This window comes from Gopherus flavomarginatus, chromosome 3 (genome assembly GCF_025201925.1).
Source record: "Gopherus flavomarginatus isolate rGopFla2 chromosome 3, rGopFla2.mat.asm, whole genome shotgun sequence".
NCBI classification, from domain to species: Eukaryota; Metazoa; Chordata; order Testudines; family Testudinidae; genus Gopherus; species Gopherus flavomarginatus.
Genome location: NC_066619.1, coordinates 223896708 through 223915260, shown reverse-complemented (window position 1 = coordinate 223915260; position 18553 = coordinate 223896708). Strand labels below are relative to the sequence as shown.

Below are 18553 nucleotides of genomic sequence, written 5' to 3'. Positions count from 1 at the left end.
ATCCCCAGGGCCTCAAACTCTGACTAGCTGCTGTGGTCTAAAACAGGCAACTCTACATATACATTTGATTAACTAAATTTTAACAATTGCTCTGTGCTGATTTTAAAGATAAGCTGTTTTCAAGTTATTTAGAATATGGTTATATGACAAAGTGACTCACCAGCCAGTGTGCCACCTTGTGGCTGACTGCAGCGCTGTCAGGGTTTTCCTTTCTCTAACCTTGCTGATCCCACCATTCAGATCTGTTAGGGTCGTCCTTAGTCTGGCGACTTAGCCCTCCATCCAGGTCACTTTTTAGCCTCCCGCTTTCGGGGGTAAGTCAGAGTTCAGTCCAATAACAGTACAACTCTAGGCCCACTAGGCCTTACAACCCTTGTCCAGGGGCTTCACCACGATTTTCATTGGCTGTCTAAGGGAACCCAATCCCAACCTCTACCCTGGGTTCCCGGCACAATTTCAGGGACAGCATTCTGGTCACCATGTTTTTTTTCTGCTTCGGCAGTTGTGCTCTCGGAGGTTTTTTTGTTTTTGTTTTTTTTTCGCTTGGGGCGGCAAAAAGCCTAGAGCTGGCCCTGTTCAGACCTTTCCTGCTTATTCCCTGGGCTTCTTCCTGCTGTGGCCTGCCTTTTTGCCTTCCTCTCCAGCCCTCTTAAGGCCTCAAAGGAAAGGTAACAGAAGAAAGTCACAACACAAAAATAGTTTAAATGTGACCCAAGCTCCTTGCTTTTAGGAGATACCTGACAAGCCATAGCCTGGCTCAGTATCCTCAAGGCTCTTGTTCAATGTTCACAGGAAGCCTCTGCCAGCTTCATCTTTTGCAGTGCTCCTTCCTAGGAGCTGGTGAGGAGAGGTCTGTCCAAGGGGCATCTCCCTTCTAAGGCTCTTCCTCCGAGACTGGAATGCCTTGCTGGTGCCTGAGGCCCAGTCTATACTCAAAATTTAGAAAAAATCCACACTCCTGAATGCCACAACGATGCTGGCCTAACCCCCCAGTGTAGATGTGACTAGGATGATAGCAAGTTACTACAGCAATGGGAGAATCCCTTTTGTTCCTGTAGTAACTTCCGTAGCTATGGCACTGTAACCCCTGTAGAGTACACAAGCCCTGAGCCCAAAGCTACTTTTAACCCCTTTTTTCCTGATGCAGGATATGTACACCCCATCACAGGTTATTTATAGTTTCTGGTTTTGTATAGAATCAAACTAGATTTCATTGCTTTGTAAATTACAATCACAACTAACAAAGAAAACTCAATCATACCTTTCGTATTTCTGACATAGGAGAACTTTTGCAACAAAAGACCACGAGGTTGCATTTTAAAATTAAAATTCAAAATGATCTGGACAAACTGGAGAAATGATCTGAAGTAAACAGGACGAAGTTCAATAAGGACAAATGCAAAGTACTCCACTTAGGAAAGAACAATCAATTCCACACAGACAAAATGGGAAATGACTGCCTAGGAAGAAGTACTGTGGAAAGGGATCTGGGGATTGTAGTTGATCACAAGCTAAATATGAGTCAACAGTGTAACACTGTTGCAAAAAAAGCAAGCAAGATTCTGAGATTTATTAGCAGGAGTGTTGTAAGCAAAACACGAGAAGTAATTCTTCTACTCTCCTACGTGCTGATAAGGCCTCAGCTGGACTATTTTGTCCAGTTCTGGGTAACACATTTCAGGAAGGATGTGGACAAATTGGAGAAAGTCCAGAGAAGAGCAACAAAAATGATTAAAGGTCTAGAAAACGCGACCTATGAGGACAGATAGAAAAAAATGGGTTGTTTACTCTGGAGAAGAGAAGACTGAGGGGGGTCATAAGAGTTTTCAAGTACTTTACAAGGAGAGAGAAAAATTGTTCTCGTTAACCTCTGAAGATAGGACAAGAAGCAATGGGCTTAAATTGCAGCAAAAGAGGTTTAGGTTGGACATTAGGAAAAACTTAAGCACTGGAACAAATTGCCTAGAGAGGTTGCAGAATCTGTCGTCGGATGTTAAGGACAGGTCTAGTTATTACTTAGTCCTGCCTTGAGTGCAGGGAACTGGACTAGATGACCTACTGAGATTTCTTCCAGCCCTACACTTCTATGATTCACTTCTATGATGGATTTTAGAGGGTTTATTTTACAGCAGGTGTCATAGAACAAAATAACACTCTCAACATATTCAGGTTCAGCTGAAGAAGCATCAGGCTTTATTCTGAGAAAAGTACCTATTGAGGTCCAGAGCCAGGAAGCCATTGCATTGAGCAGATATGGACTGGCACTCACTGAGTTCTTAGATAGCCAGTGTAGGGGGCTTCAGGTGGGCAATGACCAATAGGGCATTACTTATGCTCACTTAACTAGAAGTGCTGCACAGGTTCCTTGCATGAGTTCCTTACAGTAGGAAGAAGCACTAAGACTTTTTAATGCTTACTTCTGCATCAGAGCTAAAATAGCTCATTTGTTCATTAATACTGTATAGCAGTGGTCACCAACCCGTCGATCGTGATCGACTGGTTGATCCTAGAGGATCTCCTGCACCCAACATTGTGTCTCAGCCTGAACCCCCTGCCAGAGCCAGTGCCCCATACCCCCTCCCGCAACTCTGCCCCAGCCCTGACCCCCCTCCCTGAGCCATCATCCTGTTCTCCCTCTTGCACGCCCCAGCCCAGAGACCCCTCCTGCACCCAAACACCCTCCCAAAGCTTGCACCCCATATCCTCTCCTGCACCTCAACCCCTTGCCCCAGGCTCAGTCCAGAGCTCCCTCCCATACTGCAAACCCGTTGGCCTCAGCCCAAACCCCTACCCCAGCTCGGTGAAAATGTATGAGGGTAAGGGAGAGCAAGTGATGGAGGGCACGGGGATGGAGTAAGTAGAGCAGGGATTTGGGGAAGGGGCAGGGCCTCAGGGATGAGGCAGGGTACATCATGGGTTGCCCTTAAATTCAAAAAGTGATCTTGGGAGTAAAAGATCGGAGACCACTGCTGTATATTAATTGATTAGAAATAGACAACTACTTTTTAAAGTAATTTTACAACTTGATTCTGCAGCCCTTACTCACTTTGGTGAGCATTTACTCATGAGTAAGTCTACTGATATTAAAATATGAGTTGTGTGTTTTTGTTTGTAGAACAAAAAATATTAATTATTATAAAGATTTTTGTACAATAGTTAGCTAATGGTAAAAACAACATTTGGAAAGATCATTAAGTGGCCCACTGAGATCCTCAGCAATTTTCAAGTGGTCCGTGAAAAAAAAAGTTTGAGAACCACTGAACTAGACCATTCTTGTCAGGTATTTATCTAACCTTTTCTTAAAGACCTCCAAGGATGGAGATTCCACTACCTCTTATAGTAGACTTATCTTTCTAATGTGATGGATGTGCCCTCTCTCCCCCGCCACGGCTACACCCCGAGCTGGGGCTGGGAAGGAGGCCATCTCTCCCTAGCAGCCGCAGTCCTGGAGCTGGGCAAAGTCGCCTCTTTCTCTGGCCGCCCCAGCTCTGCACATCCCAAAGTCCCCACACTCCCTCTTCTCACCCCACTGCCCTCACCCATCTACTCCCTATTCCCCCACTACCTCACCTTACATGTGCGTCTTCTCCAGACACCTAATTAGTGGAGCCACGCCTGCATGGTTCCACTAATTGAGAGGGCAGCCCTTCATTCTCTCGTGTGCGACCTCCCAGGCACACACCTTAGAGGGGACTATGGCGACCACCTGAATGGAGCTTGCAGACCACAGTCTGAGAACCTCTGGTCTAGTTATTACATAGTCCTGTCTTGAGTGAAGGGGACTAGAGTAGATGACCTATTGAAGTCCCTTCCAATCCTACTCTTTTACTATTTTTGTCTTCTATACAATATGATTTAAACTTTCTACAAGACCACCACCAAATATTTGGATTGTCACTTTTTGCTACACTAGTTGGAGAGCAGACTCACCTTTTTAGCAGGAGAACTTGGTTTAAAGGGGTGTGCAACTGGCTTTTCTGGGGTTGGTTTCTTAGCTGGTGGCAAAGGTTTATCATCATAATATGGATTTAAGTCAAAATACTCCCGAGGATAGAGATTTAACTTGAAAGGCCCTCCTTTAACCAAACGCAGATGGTCTTCATGTGCCTTCTGTAAAATAAGTAGTTTTAAAGGTATCGCCTTGGGCATTTTTACCTCAGATTATTCTGATTAGAAAAAATAAAAAGAGATTTAAATTCAGTCTTGAAAAAAAACTTACTTTTAGCCATGTATTTAACGTAATTTGCTCTGCTAGTATGAATTCTGGCTTCCACATATACATTAGGTACTACATAATGCATAACAAAACAATCCATTGAGCACAACAAATGCTAGGAAACTATGACACTCTTGAGGAATTTAAGGACTTCTTAAAATAAGTAAATTTAAAAACTCTTTAAGATCTCAAATTAATTAATGGACACATGGTACATGTATGGACTTTAACATTACAAATACAGTACAACCTTGCTAATTCATGCTAATGATGGAGAGCAAATTTTCACTGCTTAATGAATAAGAAACAAATGTTGCCCTCCTCCGGAGGACAGAGGTACCTGTGGCAACCAAAACAACGTGGTTCTACTGCATGAGGAGAAGGCAGGATTTGGGGAGTTATACAATTGGTGGTACACCTTTCTTTAATTTAAATTTACAGCTTGCAAAATGTGCCAGATTGACAACCCAGGAGAATTAGGTCCTTTATTTATCCTCCAGCTTCACCACAATGACCGGCTACAGCTACGGGTTGTGGAGACCAACCACCTCTAAAGCCAAGAGGATACTTCATTCTCTAAGTCCATTCAGTGTCTGATATTTCTCTTTTGTGTTTTATTTGAAGAGCTGAGCAGAGAACTTGTCTGGAGTCCACCATAGTGTAGTGACTGTGAAACTTAGGTCTTGTCTTCACTACTGTGCTGTATCGGTGCAGCTGCATCTGGTGAAGATGTGCTTCATCAACAGGAGAGCGCTCCCCCATTGATGTAATTATTCCACTTCAATGAGAGGTGGAAGCTATGTCGGTGAGAGAGTGTCTCCCATCAACATAGCCGGGTATAGACATGGCTTTAAATCGATGTCACTTATGTAACTGAGGGGGGTGTTTTTTTCACACCCCTGAACGACATAAGTTACATCGACTTAAGCGGTAGTGTAGACAAGCCCTTAGTCATTCTGGATCATTCCTCCCCTATTTGTGGTCACACTTGTATTATGTTACATGCTTCTAATCAGAGATGAGCTCCAAACAAACCCTAAATCTAAACACCCTCAGACTTCACAGAGTTCAGTTCTGGATCTGAACTTTGCAACTTGGGTCCAAACTATTAAAAAACTTTGCAAGTTGGGTCATTCAAACTAATAAAAAATTAACCTTTTCTAACCCAAATGTGAACTAGTAGCAAACAAAACCCCAATCCTGATGCTGAAACTTCTAATATACGTATAGTAAAAGCTACTTTATCTGGCACTTCACCAACCGGATCTTTACTGAAATTCTGGTTTATAGTTTGGTTGGCACAGGGCTGGCAGTAAGTTGGGGCACGAGAGGGGGTGTGAAGCGTGGGCTCTGAGAGGGAGTTTGGGTGTGGAAAGGGTTTGGGGGTGCAGGGTGCTGGATCTGGGGGCTGCTCACCTTGGGTGGCTCCTCGCAAGCAGCGACCTGTCCCAGCTTCTCCTAGGCGGAGGCACAGCAGGCAACTCTGCATGCTGCCCCCATCCTGCCCCAAGCACTAGTTCCACAGCTCCCATTGGCTGTGAACTGCGGCCAATGGGAGCTGTGGGGAAGGGTGCCTGCAGGTAGAGGCAGAGCACTGAGCCGCCTGCTGCACCTTTGCCTCGGAGCGGCTAGGGCAGGGAGCCACCTGAGGTGAGCACCCCCTGGATCTGGCACCTGAAACCCCTCCCGTGCCCCAACCTGATGCCCTGAGTCCCCTCCCACACCCAAACTCCCTCCCTCTTAGTTAACTGGCATTTTTCACTTATCAGCACCCCAATTCCCCCAATAAGCCAGACAAAACAGCTTTTACTGTATTTTTCCCCTCAAAATCTCAATTTAACTCCAAACAGATATTAGTTTGTGGTAAAAATATAAAGCTCAAAATACTTATTCCTATGGCAAAAAAGCTCTCTTTCAGCTATCATTGTTCCCATATATGATTAAAAATATACAGTATTAGTGAGACTGACACATATAAATAGAACAGCCTTCTCATATTTACTAAGTTATAAAGTGAACTACAGATGATATGCTCTATGTTTGTACAACCCCTAACCATGACTGGGGTTCCTAGGAGCTACCACAATACAAATAAAAACAAACAAACAAACAAATAAATACATAATAATTAATAATAATTAATTTGGGTTTCTCTCTCTCTCAATTCAATACTTTGGGTCAAATCCTTAGCCCACTGCACAGCCTAAGCAACATGACTCTGTACTGGGGTGAGTAAGAGGGAAAGGAATAATATATTTAACAAAAAAAGGCAATTTATCTGCAGTCCAGTTGGTAAATAAATAAATACTGATTGCTTTAGGCTAAAAGAAAAACTACAGGAAAGGTAAACTGTTTGCAAATAGTGATTAAATCAAGTTACTGAATAATTTTACCTTTGCATTCATTTTTCCGCTTTCATACACATCACTTGAGTGTGGATACTGTTTGCCTATGGTAAGATTTGGATATCTGTGTAAAGAAAATTAGTAATGGTGACCTCAAAGTTCAGCATTTGATGAAATACTATTCAAGAAATGATACTGAATGTTTTACCCATATCCAGTTCCTTTCTTTCCAGGACTTGTGTAAAGGTTCTTTCCAGGAGGAGCATATGCTGTTTTCCCTCTTAGTTGTGCACTGAAGAATGGATATGGACCACCTATAGTTCCATAATAAGTACCCATTCCACATCTGAAATATAAAATAAACACATAATACAATAATTATTGTTAATAATAATAAATTAATAATTAGTACCCATTCAGTGCTATACAGCTTCAAAATTCTGAATGATATTAATTGAAAAACAAGCAACTAACAAACATATAAAACTTGAGGTTCTGTTTATTCCACACGTACAACAATGATCCTCAAAAAGAACAGGAGTACTTGTGGCTCCTTAGAGACTAACAAATTTATTTGAGCATAAGCTTTCGTGGGCTACAGCCCACTTCTTTGGATCCTATGCACAGTATGGTAGAGGCACACAATAGGAGTAGAGGGGACAGAGTTAAAGTTTTGGGGCACCTTAGCTGTGCACGTCCAAACTCGTCAATGCTTGGCTTTTGGTTTGTTTGCTTTAAATTTTCTCTTAATGTGTTCCTGCTTTCCACTGTTGTTGTTTTTATGTCAACCTTATATTTAGGGTATTTTTAGGTATTTACAACCTTAACTATATTTTACCAATATTTTTGTACTGAATTTCCTACTGTATGTTTTTCCAACATTTTTTAAGAATGAAGAGGTACTCTCAGGACCAGGTTGGTAGGGTCTTCAGAGGAATTTCCTGATGCAGGGCTTAGGATCTCTGCCAGGGATTAGCTTCAACTATTCATGTCCCCAATATGCATTTTATCAAAGAGCATGCAGGCTCTGATACATATTTTATAACAGCCCACATCAGCCATGTAAGCATATGAAAACAAATCTTAATATATAAAAACTTCCATCAGTGTCCCCCAAACTAGTAAAAGGCACTGCTCATTATCAAAGGCAACGGCAAACAAATTTGAGATTTTGCTGTTATAGAAAACAAAAGTTGGAAGAACTTTAAAAACGTGATAAATAGCTCATTTTTGTAACTACAGTTATAAGACCCATTTTCAGATGTTTATATCTTTGCCAAACTTTAAACATTCAGAATGACATTTTCCATGTTGAGTATCAGTTTGAAGCTGATTTTTTTCCGGTACCATTTCAGCCAAAATGGTTGAGTCATTTTGGAGAATAAGGCTAAAGAAAGATAAATTGTTTTGATAAATAGCTTATTTTCCTAATTACAATTTCTTTAAAAATACTTCAAAACAAATTAATTTTAAATTGATGGCGGTGGGAGAGTTGTTTTGCCCACAGTAAAAAAGTCTGGCTACTTTTTCTTTGAAATGTGCTGGTGCCCCCGCTTCAGAGCAGTGATTCTTAACCAGGGATATGCGTACCCCTGCAAGTAGGGGTACATCAACTCATCTAGATATTAGCCTAGTTTTATAACAGCCTGCATGAAAAGAAGTCAGTACAAACTAGAATTTAATATGGACAATTATTTGCTTATCCTGCTTTATATACTATATCAGTGTTTCTCAAAATTGGAGTCATGATTTATTTTATAATTATATAGGAAAAATGAGAAAGTAAGCAATTTTTCAGTAATAATGTGCTGTGGCACATTTGTATTTTTATAAAAACAACAAGCAGTCCGGTGGCACCTTAAAGACTAACAGATTTATTTGGGCATAAGCTTTCGTGGGTAAAAAACCACTTCTTCAGATATATGGAGTGAAAATTACAGATACAGGCATTATATAATGACACATGAAGAGAAGGGAGTTACCTCACAAGTGGAGAACCAGTGCTGACAGGGCCAATTCGATCAGGGTGGATGTAGTCCACTCCCAATAATAGACGAGGCAGTGTCAATACCAAAAGAAGGAAAATTGCTTTTGTAGTACACCAGCCACTCCCAGTCCCTATTCAAGCCCAAATTAATGGTGTTAAATTTGCAAATGAATTTTAGTTTGCTGTTTCTCTTTGAAGTCTGTTTCTGAAGTTTTTTTGTTCAAGTATAGCTACTTTTAAATCTGTTATTGAATGTCCAGGAAGAGTGAAGCGTTCTCCTACTGGCTTTTGTATGTTACCATTCCTGATGTCCAATGTGTGTCCATTTATTCTTTTACATAGGGACTGTACAGTTTGGCCAATATACATGGCAGAGGGGCATTCTGTAAGTAATTTATAAGTGAGGTGAAACTTGGGTATGCAAGACAAATCGGCTTCCTGAAAGGTTGAGAACCACTGCTTTAGAGCAGGGACTTGAAATCTGGCAAAGGATGGCTTTTGTGTCAGGAATGGACATTTGGTTGTCCTCATAAAAAAAGAGTTGAATTTGGTCAACTATAAACCTTTAAAAAAAACTACAGTTTGCAAATTCTCGGTAGAGATTAGCTAAAGATAAACAGGTAAAATCTCCAAAGATTCCATCCTCCCTGGGCGTACTCGGCCTTTTACAGCTCCTAGTGCTTACCGGACTGCACATGCACCATCCTCACAGAACAACTGAGCATGCTCTAGCCCAGAACTGCAGGGATTCAGAAAGACTTCCCCTGTAACAGCTGCTCCCAGTTGCTTGGGGCTGGGACGGGGCTGAGCACTGCAGCTGAGAGCAGTAGGCAGTCTCTCCTCAGCTCTTGAGCACACACCCCCCGCTGGCACCCAGACAGCATGGTGGGGGAACATATCTAATTCTAATGCATGGAGGAGAAAATCCAGGCCAGGAGGGATGGAAACAACTAGATTAGAGCAAGAACACTGGTGTAGACTGGAGGTGGCAGGGGAGAAACAGTGACAGGGAGCTGGAGGAAGAGACTGGGACTGGTTGTGCAAGGAGAATGGGACTGAGAACTGGGGGCACAGGAAATGCTTGGGCAAGAAGACTGGGAGCTAATGGGCAAGTACAGGCTGTGACTGGAAGCCAGTAAGGGAAACGGAGGAAGAAAGTGAAGCCAGTTGGCTGGGGAGTGGGGAACACTGAGATGAGGAATTGGGGGGAGGGAGGGAGGGACTGGCTGGGTAGAGAGGATAAGACAAGCAGACAGGGAGGGAATGTGGGGGGAAACTGAGATTGGATGAGGAGCCCAGGGAAGGAGACTGGGACAGGGTGCTAGTGGGAGAGGGAAGAGAAGAGATCAAATCAGATGAGGAGCTGGGTGCGGTGGGGCCTGGGCCTGACTGGACAAGGAAACTGGGGACCAGAGCCATACCTAGGGTATGGCAAATCAGGATGACAGCTCTGAGCCCTACGCTTTGGAGGGCCTCGCGCTTCCTGGGGAGGTGGGCAGGGAGGTGAGGCAGGAGTCGGCGGGCAGGGGGCAAGGTGGAGCCCCCCACCAACCTCCCCCTGCCCCCAGTGACTCCTGCCCGCCAGCAGGCCCCACCAATCAGTGTCTCCCCCTCCCTCCCAGTGCCTACTGCTGATTAGCTGTTTTGTGGCGTCTGGACTTGGCGCTGGGAGTGGAGGGGAGAGGAGCGAGGGCACAGCATACTCAGGGGAGGGGGCGGAACTGGGTGGGGAAGAGGCAGGATGGTGCCTTGGGGGAAGGGGTGGAGTGAGGGTGGGGCCTGGGCAGAGCCAGGGGAGCAGCCCCCAGCAGACAGAAACTGGGTGCCTATGTCCCAGGCTCACACATCCCTAGAGATGGCCTGCTGGGGACAAGTTGTTGGGGCAAGAGTGGTGGAACTAGGACTGGCTGTGCAAGCAGTTTTGAATAGGTGTTGGGAGTGGGAGAGATTGGAAGTCTGGAGGAAGACTGGGACTTGGAGAGCCAACTGAGAGAAGAGAACTGTTTGGGCAGGGAGACTAGGACTGGGATGAGAATCCTCAAGAGTGGAGACTGGGGCTGCAAAGGTAAGGAGCATGGGACTGAGACAAGGAGGCAGGGATGAGGATGAGACAGGACTGGGACTAGGACAGGTTCAGTGGGATGGAGAGGAAAAGATCAAGCTTGAGAGAAACAGGCAGAGAATCATCTGTACCTATTGGAGCACACTCCCTTCCAGAACCTGGAATGAAACCCAAGATTCCTCCGCTGTCAGCAAATATCCACGAAATCCACTGACAAAATGTTTGTCTTATCTCCCTCTAGCTCAAGTGGCAGAGATCTGTGTGGTGGAATTGAAGGTTCCATGCCTGCTGAGGAACCACATGGGTCAATATTATGCTACATGATGGAATTTTATTTTTGCAGTTTGCTTTTTTAAAATCCTGGGAAATTGCTCACAAAAATTCTATGCTAAAAGAACATTATTAAGGTTGCAAAGTCAAGCACTCAAAAGTTAGGAAATGCCAGAATTAAGGTTTCCTCTGCACCTTTACTTCATCTTCCATGAGAAGTCTTTAATTATATGAATGCATACTATCTTTAACACAGGACCTCTGCCTGACTGAGTACAAAGATGATCTGCTTTGTGAATGAATCTGAACTCTGTAGTAAGGGATGCTATTGTCTTTAGGACCCCTGTCTCATTTGTTGCAGAAGTTGTGTAGCGAGTGAGGCAAGGAATAGCAAGCAAGAAATGAAGGGTCTTGTGGTTAAGACAGCTGAATGCTGCCGAGAAGAACTGGATTCTAACCCCTGTCTCTGCCACAGCATTCCTGGGTGATGCTGGCAAAGCAGCAGTGTATATATGTAGCTAGGCTTTATATTTTTATATATAGTTAGTAAACATGGTTATTTAGACTCCAACTGTGTCCATGTGCTCTCCTCATATTATTAATGTTGTATAGAGTGCAAAAACACGATAATTTGTCTATTATTCAGTATGCTTTCCTTGACTTTTGAATATCCCCTGCAAACAGTTCACCCTCAAAGATTATCCCTACGCCTAGTAAGAAGAGAGTGGCGTAGGCTCTGTGTGAGGTGCAAAGTCACCTATATATTATGGATAAGGCTACCCTTTTTTCACGGAGGTTGTGGAAGTCAGCCCTATCGACTAGGAGCCACAGAGTACCACCCCGTCCTCCCCCTAGAGCTCTCAGCTGCCTTGGGTAGTGGGGTCCCCCTGCCACTCTGGGCAGTGTCCCCCCGTGACCAACATAGGCTCCAGAGTCCCCCCCCCCCCAAAGCCCCAAGCTGCCGCAGGTAGTGGGGCCACAGCTCCAAGCCACCCAGGAGCTCTGAGCCACCGAGGGCAGCAGGGACCCTCAGAGCTTGGAGCAGCCGCTGCAGCTGCCCAACGTCTGCAGGTGGTGTGGAGACCCCATACCTGAGCTCCCCCTTTTGTCAGGGATATTTTTAGTAAAAGTTACAGACAGGTCACAGGCTTCTGTGAATTTTTCTTTATTGGCTGTAACCTGTCCGTGACTTTTACTAAAAATATCTGTGACAAGATCTTAGCCTTAATTATGGAAACACATACATTACAGTGTATACAGAATAAGTGTACATTTGGGGACACAGACGCACAGTGGGGACATTATGCCTGGTTGTGAATACCTCCCAGAGTCTGGCCCATAGTTTTTAATATCCCTTTAAGACAATCCTTGTGTTTTAATAAATGGATTAGACATCTTACATTTCTTTAAATGTAACAGACTTTTTCCCCTGCCTGTCTGTATTTTAATTAAAAAGCCCCAAAAGCAAGAAAACCTCTCAGTTCAATAACAGTTACATGAACTCTTGCTCTAACTGTAATTATGTGACGCTACATGGGATCTTTGTTCAGACAGATAAATATTTTCATCTAAAAAAGTCAAACGCACTGTAGGCTATTTATGTCTCCGTATCCTCTGACCAACTCAGTCACAGAGGTGTCACCCCATGATGTTTTTAATGGGTGGTACATTTATCCTGGTAGTGCCCATTTGTCTCCAGCACTGTGGACTGATCAGGTATTATAAAAAATCCAAGGTAATGGAAGTCTGGCAATGGAAATAGAGAAATTCAGGATAGCAGAGTCCGTTAGTCCCATTTCCCATGATGCAGAACTCTTAGCTTCATACAATATTCTGCTTGAGATCTTTAATGTCTCTCTCTCTCTCTCTAAGTTTCTGTTGGTTATCAGGTGTATGGATGATGGCAATACTGTGTTTTAACACTGCTTCATTATCATATGTTGTACATATCTTCTCATAAAAACAATACCGTACTCTGGTTAACACAGTTTTTATACAAGTTATGACAAATTATTTTTAATGCAACACCCCTACACACACAAAAAGGAAGCCTTTCCCAACACTTACGGCAGTTTGACTCCATTGCTTGGAAGGAAAGCTTTGCCCACATTTTTCTTTGACTCTACCAATCTATATCGCCTCCTTAGTTGCACAGGGTTTGAGTAGGCTTCACCTTCGAAAACCCTCACAAACTGAGGCTCAAAGTAACCTGCCTGAAGAGCTGACAGCATTTTGGTACCCCCAGGTAACATTTGTTTGTTCTTGCTTGCAGCTTCATTGAAAGGGCCTTTAAAACAAGTAAGCATTGTAAATATTCACTTAACTCTACAGATTCTCTTAATTTAAATTTAGAAATTAAAAATGAAGACTGGGTATGGATGGTTCAAAGCGTAATGCAATACAGAACCTTTCACCTGTAAGTCACATGTGGTAGTGACTGATTGCTGATACTATATGGCAACTATTCAGTAACTTAATATATGGAAAATGAATTTGACTCAGTTAAGTTTCTAGTGGCATGCATCCATAACACAAAAATACCATTGCAATTAGCACCTTTTGGAGGGAGGCCATAACTATTCTGCACTAACATCTAGCATTATCTAGCAGAGGAAGGTATAACACGATCCAATGGCTGGAAGTTGAAACTAGACAAATTCAGACTGGAAATAAGGCATGATATTTTAAGTGAGAATAATTAGTCACTGGTACAATTTACAATTCTTGCTTGCAGCTTCATTGAAAGGGCCTTTAAAACAAGTAAGCATTGTAAATATTCACTTAACTCTACAGATTCTCTTAATTTAAATTTAGAAATTAAAAATGAAGACTGGGTATGGATGGTTCAAAGCGTAATGCTATACAGAACCTTTCACCTTAAGTCACATGTGGTAGTGACTGATTGCTGATACTATATGGCAGGTATGGATTCTCCATCACTGACCATTCATGATGGATTCTCCATCACTGACCATTTTTAAATCAAAATTGAATGCTTTGCTAAAAGATCTAGGAATTATTTTTTGGGGAAGTTCTATGGCCTGTGTTATACAGGAGGTCAGACAAAATAATCACATTGTCCCTTCTGGTCTTGGAATCTATGAACATCATTTCACAAAGGCTGACTCTTACTGAGGGTCAAACTCTGTTATCCTTACTCATCAAGAGTAATGCCATGAGTAGTTCCAATGAACAAGAGTGAGAATGAAAGAATCCAGCCCTAAGGAATAAATAAATAAATTTCCTATGCACATTGGCCAACTATGAGCAAAGAAATTAAAGATTACCACTAAAAGTAAAGTACTGAAAACATAATCTTACAATAGAAGTGCTAGTTGGAGCAGCCACATAGAAAAAACTACCTGCTCTCAGCATCGGCATGTCAGGGGAAGATAAGGCTTTCCATATTGCCAGTTCAGTTTTAATATTACAAATGTAAACAAAGATAACCGAAGAGCAAAACTGTGAAGCAATTTGCTGTTGGATTAAGTCATCATATTAATGCTGTTCTGCAGTTGAGAGTCTCTTAGCAGAATATTCAAAATGATGAAGATAATTTGTATATTGATTGACAAAGAAAACTGGTGTCCATTTTTTGTTTTCTTTCAGCACAGTTGGGAAACAGTTTCAAAGGACCTAATTTCTTAAAATGTTCATTTCAAAGAAGTAATTAAATGCTATATATATATATCTTATAAAGTAATCTACTTTACCTGGTTTGTCTCAGGGGTTTCATAAATTTTAATTGGTCACCTGTTAACCTAATTTTACATAATTTATCTACCCTTCTCAAAACTCACAGCTATTAATTTAAAATTTGAATCATAAGGACATTTAAAAAAAATGCTGCACTCATTTGGGACGTGCAAATGCTGGAGGGCTGCACAATCTGTGAGTTGACATTTCCAAGGGAAAGAATGCCAATATGAAAAGCCAAAAGAATATGTACTATTGCAAAAGTATAAAAGTAAATCCACTTGCAATGTCTCTGCATGGAGCAGCTGGAACCCTACCACCACTTACATCCCATGGTGTGATGAGAAGAAGCCCCTGGAAATCTCCACAATTATGGCAGAGAAGGATGAGTCATTGGAGGTGACACCTACTCCCCACCAGCTGGTAGGTAAAGACACACCAGTCATTTCAATAGTATATTTTATCTGTAACTTGGACAACAAAATGCAGCATATATATTTTTATTAATCTTAATACATAAAACTCAGCTAAACTGAAAAATATTTACCTTTTTTATGCCCTTTTTGCATTTATTGTGATATATTAGGCAGACCTCTACTAAAAATGGATTATGCCACACTGCGCAAAGACAGAGATTTTTGGTTATTAAATACCCCAGATGTCTCTAAAAGGATTAATAGAAAACAGTGAGTCAGTAGAAAGACAGATTGGACAGCTATTGGAAATATCCTTATTGCTAAAATGAAATATACTTACGCATATAGTGTGAGGCATATTTATCTCCAATGGTAACATACTCCATTTCACTGAAGAGGCCAATCCTCTCCATGTCAGTTTTTCCTTCTGCAGGCATGGTTGGTTGTGGGTGACAGTTCACTACACTAGAAAACGTAGATGTTTCTTGTGCTCACTGCTTTTACTGCAAAAATGTACAAACAGAGTTACAGTCAAAGTCTGCAACAAGTTAAAGTGTTTAAAATAAAATGTACCATTATGGTGCTGAGATTCTCTGGTTCAAAAGTACTAGCACTCAGTTCCTTTACGTTTCTACTGTACTAAGAATGTAACATAGCTATAAAGTACAGTAACTCCTCGCTTAACGTTGTAGTTATGTTCCTGAAAAATGCTACTTTAAGCGAAACAATGTTAAGCAAATCCAATTTCCCCATCAGAATTAATGAAATAGCAGCGGTTAGGTTCCAGGGAAATTTTTCGCCAAAAGACTATATACGTATGACTATTGTGTAGCTTGGTTGAGGTGGTGAAGTTAGAGGATGGGATATTTCCCCGGGAATGCCTTATTGCTAAATGATGAACTAGCACTCGGCTGAGCCCTCAAGGGCTAACATGTTGTTAATGTAGCCTCACACTCTACAAGGCAGCAAGAATGGAGAGAGGGGAGACAGCATGCAGAGAGAGACAAGAGACACACACAGTGTGTGTGAGAGAGAGAGAGACTGCACTGCCCGCTGACCCTACTCTAAGTACACTGCCTTTTTAAGTTGATCAGCAAGTTGAGACAGCAGCTGCTGTCAGCAAGCTCCCTTTGTCCTGAGCCCTGTCATGTCCCCTGCTGCTCTGTGGAGATGGCCGGAAGGAGTAAAGGAGAAGGAGTGGAGGGAAGGGGGACACCCTGACATTAGCACCCCTCTTTTCTCCCCCCCCACCCCTTTACACAGGAAGCAGGAGGCTCCCGGGCAGAGGGCAGGAGCAGCACAGGGCAGTGGGGGAAGGGACAGCTGAACTGCCTGGCAATAGATAGCCTGCTGGGTGGCTGCCGAACAGGGAACTTGGGGGGGGGGGGGCGCGCAAGCTGATGGGGGGGCTGCTGATCCACCCTGGTTCCAAGCCCCTATCAGCTAGCTCCAACAGACTGCTCTATCTGCAAGCAGTGGACAAAGCAGGCAGCTGCCAAACAACATTGTAAGGGAGCATTGTGCAACTTTAAAAGAGCATGTTCCCTAATTGATCAGCAACGTACCAATGAAATAATGTTAACCGGGATGACTTTAAGTGAGGAGCTACCAGGTCATAACTGGAGTGGTGATGATGAGAAGAGGACTGAACTAGACATTGTGGGAGAGAGCTAGCAAGGTTAGCGCTGTGGTTTGAGCACTGGCCTGCTAAATGCAGGGTTGTGAGCTCAGTCCTTGAGGGGGCAATTTGGGAATTAGTCCTGCTTTGAGCAGGGGGTTGGACTAGATAACCACCTGAGGTCCCTTCCAACCCTGATAGTCCATGATCACATGTCCTTTGGAAAAATCAATATGAAAAAGATAGGGCCCACATTTACCTCTGTTGTAACTGCATTCAACTCTTATTAAAATCTCTGGATCCAAATTTGCTAATAAGTACCCTTAAAATATTGAGATCAGGGATCTGAGTAGTGCAGATCATTGGTAAGGATATGCAGGACAGCATTTCCTTTTGCTTTCTAGATTACCTTCGGCTGTGCTTTGTAGTCATCCTTGGTTAACAATGCGCAGGGGTAGTGGAGGAGATGTGAAGGAGTTTTGGGATCATTATTGTGGTAACCTAAATCCTGATCCTGAGAAGTGCTGACCACCTACAATTCCCACTGACTTCAAAAATGTAACTGATTGAGATCAATGGCAGCTACGGGTGCTCAGCTCTTCTCAGGATCACTCCCTTAATCAGCATACAAAGAGACCACTGAGCACTGCATTAAGAATATATAGTGTGTAACTTTTCAAGGGGTATAATATATTTTACCTACCTCTCAGGGATGTTGATCAATTTAATGTACTAATATTGGTAAACCTCCTTGGATGGAAGATGTTTCAGAAGCGCAATGCACTGTTAAGAAAGTAAAAAATGATTTTAAAATGATGATGTAACCACCAGTTACATATAAAACACACACATAATTGCATCAGTTTACATACATGTAAATATATTTTCGTAACTATAATTACATCAGCATATGAATAATCGATGAATAAATATCATTATCGCATAAATTATTGCATATATTTGCATGATTAAACAATTTGCATGAAATCTTCCATGACAGTAACGACTGTTAATTGCAGTGGTTGAGGTGAGCCGCACACAGAGGGACTAAGCAGCAGCACACGCTTCAAGGAGGACGTCTGGACTGATTTCTCACTCACCTCACACCAACCCCAGCAGCTGTGTTGCAGAGGGTCAGCAGCAGCCCCCTCTTCTCTGCATCCCCAGGCGGCGGCGGCGGCGGCGGCGGCGGCAGCAGCAGCTTCTGAGAGGGACGGGAGGGGACTCTACCGAGGGCTCTTTGTTGATGCAGTTGCTCTGGATTCCGGAAAGTCCAACAATACATGAATAGTATTTCAGTATTGTCCACCCCACCAGTCGAGCCCTGTTGGTGTAGTCCAGAGGCTGCGCGCGCCGCACATCCGCGCTGCATCCTGGGAATTGTAGTCCTCTCCTGCAACGCCTTCGTTCACATGATCTGCTCTGGCGTTCTCGGTCTGCTGCCTTTCTCTTGCTTGGAGTGACACGTCAGACCTTGCGGCGCGTGTAAGGGAACCGGCCTGTTCCAACCCCCCATCGGGGCGGCGGAGAGGCGTGTGCGGACTATGAGTACGGTGCTGACAGACGTGGTGAGTCCGCGCCGCTGGGGTGGGCAAAACAGCGGGCCAGGGCGCTTCTGCTGTGCGGGGAGGGGGCGGCCGGCCCGGTGCATGCGGGGAGCTTATCTCCCACGTGGTGCTCGCCGTCGAATTCTTGTCACCTCGGGGCTAACGATCGCGGCCCGGCCCGGCCCGTTCTCGTGGGGCTGCAGCTCGGAGCGACCCTGGTGCCACCGCATCGCCAGCCTGTAGCTTCGTCCGCGCGGGCTCCCACCCCCGCACACGCAGCCCCTGGCCTCGCCTGCATCTCGCCCCGCAGCACCGCTCCTGCCTTGGTTCAGCGCCAGCCTCCTGCCCCCCCTTGTGTCCCTGCCTGCTGCACCCTGCGGGCGAGCCTGGGCCCGG

At 43.7% G+C, this 18553-nt stretch overlaps 2 protein-coding genes across 9 annotated transcripts in view; one reads left to right on the top strand and one right to left on the bottom strand.

Moving 5' to 3' along the window:
- The window catches only part of C3H4orf47 (chromosome 3 C4orf47 homolog), a 35037-nt gene extending 17243 nt beyond the window's left edge, over positions 1-17794 (bottom strand). For 3 of the 6 annotated variants that reach the window (XM_050947960.1, XM_050947958.1, XM_050947961.1), the window contains exons 1-7: positions 17711-17794; positions 17310-17393; positions 15333-15495; positions 12948-13167; positions 6770-6907; positions 6610-6685; positions 3931-4110 (exon numbers count right to left, since the gene is read on the bottom strand). In XM_050947960.1, coding sequence (XP_050803917.1) covers positions 3931-4110; positions 6610-6685; positions 6770-6907; positions 12948-13167; positions 15333-15429 — 711 coding nt within the window. In that variant the 5' untranslated portion in view covers positions 15430-15495; positions 17310-17393; positions 17711-17794. Of the gene's footprint in view, positions 1-3930; positions 4111-6609; positions 6686-6769; positions 6908-8543; positions 8680-12947; positions 13168-15123; positions 15305-15332; positions 15496-17309; positions 17394-17710 lie in introns of those variants that run through there. The other 3 variants (XM_050947964.1, XM_050947959.1, XM_050947963.1) reach the window with 3 other exon arrangements.
- A 6-nt stretch (positions 17795-17800) lies between these two features.
- Positions 17801-18553, top strand: part of UFSP2 (UFM1 specific peptidase 2) — a 24056-nt gene continuing 23303 nt past the window's right edge. Inside the window, exon 1 of one of the 3 annotated variants that reach the window (XM_050947202.1) lies at positions 17801-18178. In XM_050947202.1, coding sequence (XP_050803159.1) covers positions 18155-18178 — 24 coding nt within the window. In that variant the 5' untranslated portion in view covers positions 17801-18154. The remainder of the gene's footprint in view (positions 18179-18553) is intronic. The other 2 variants (XM_050947199.1, XM_050947200.1) reach the window with 2 other exon arrangements.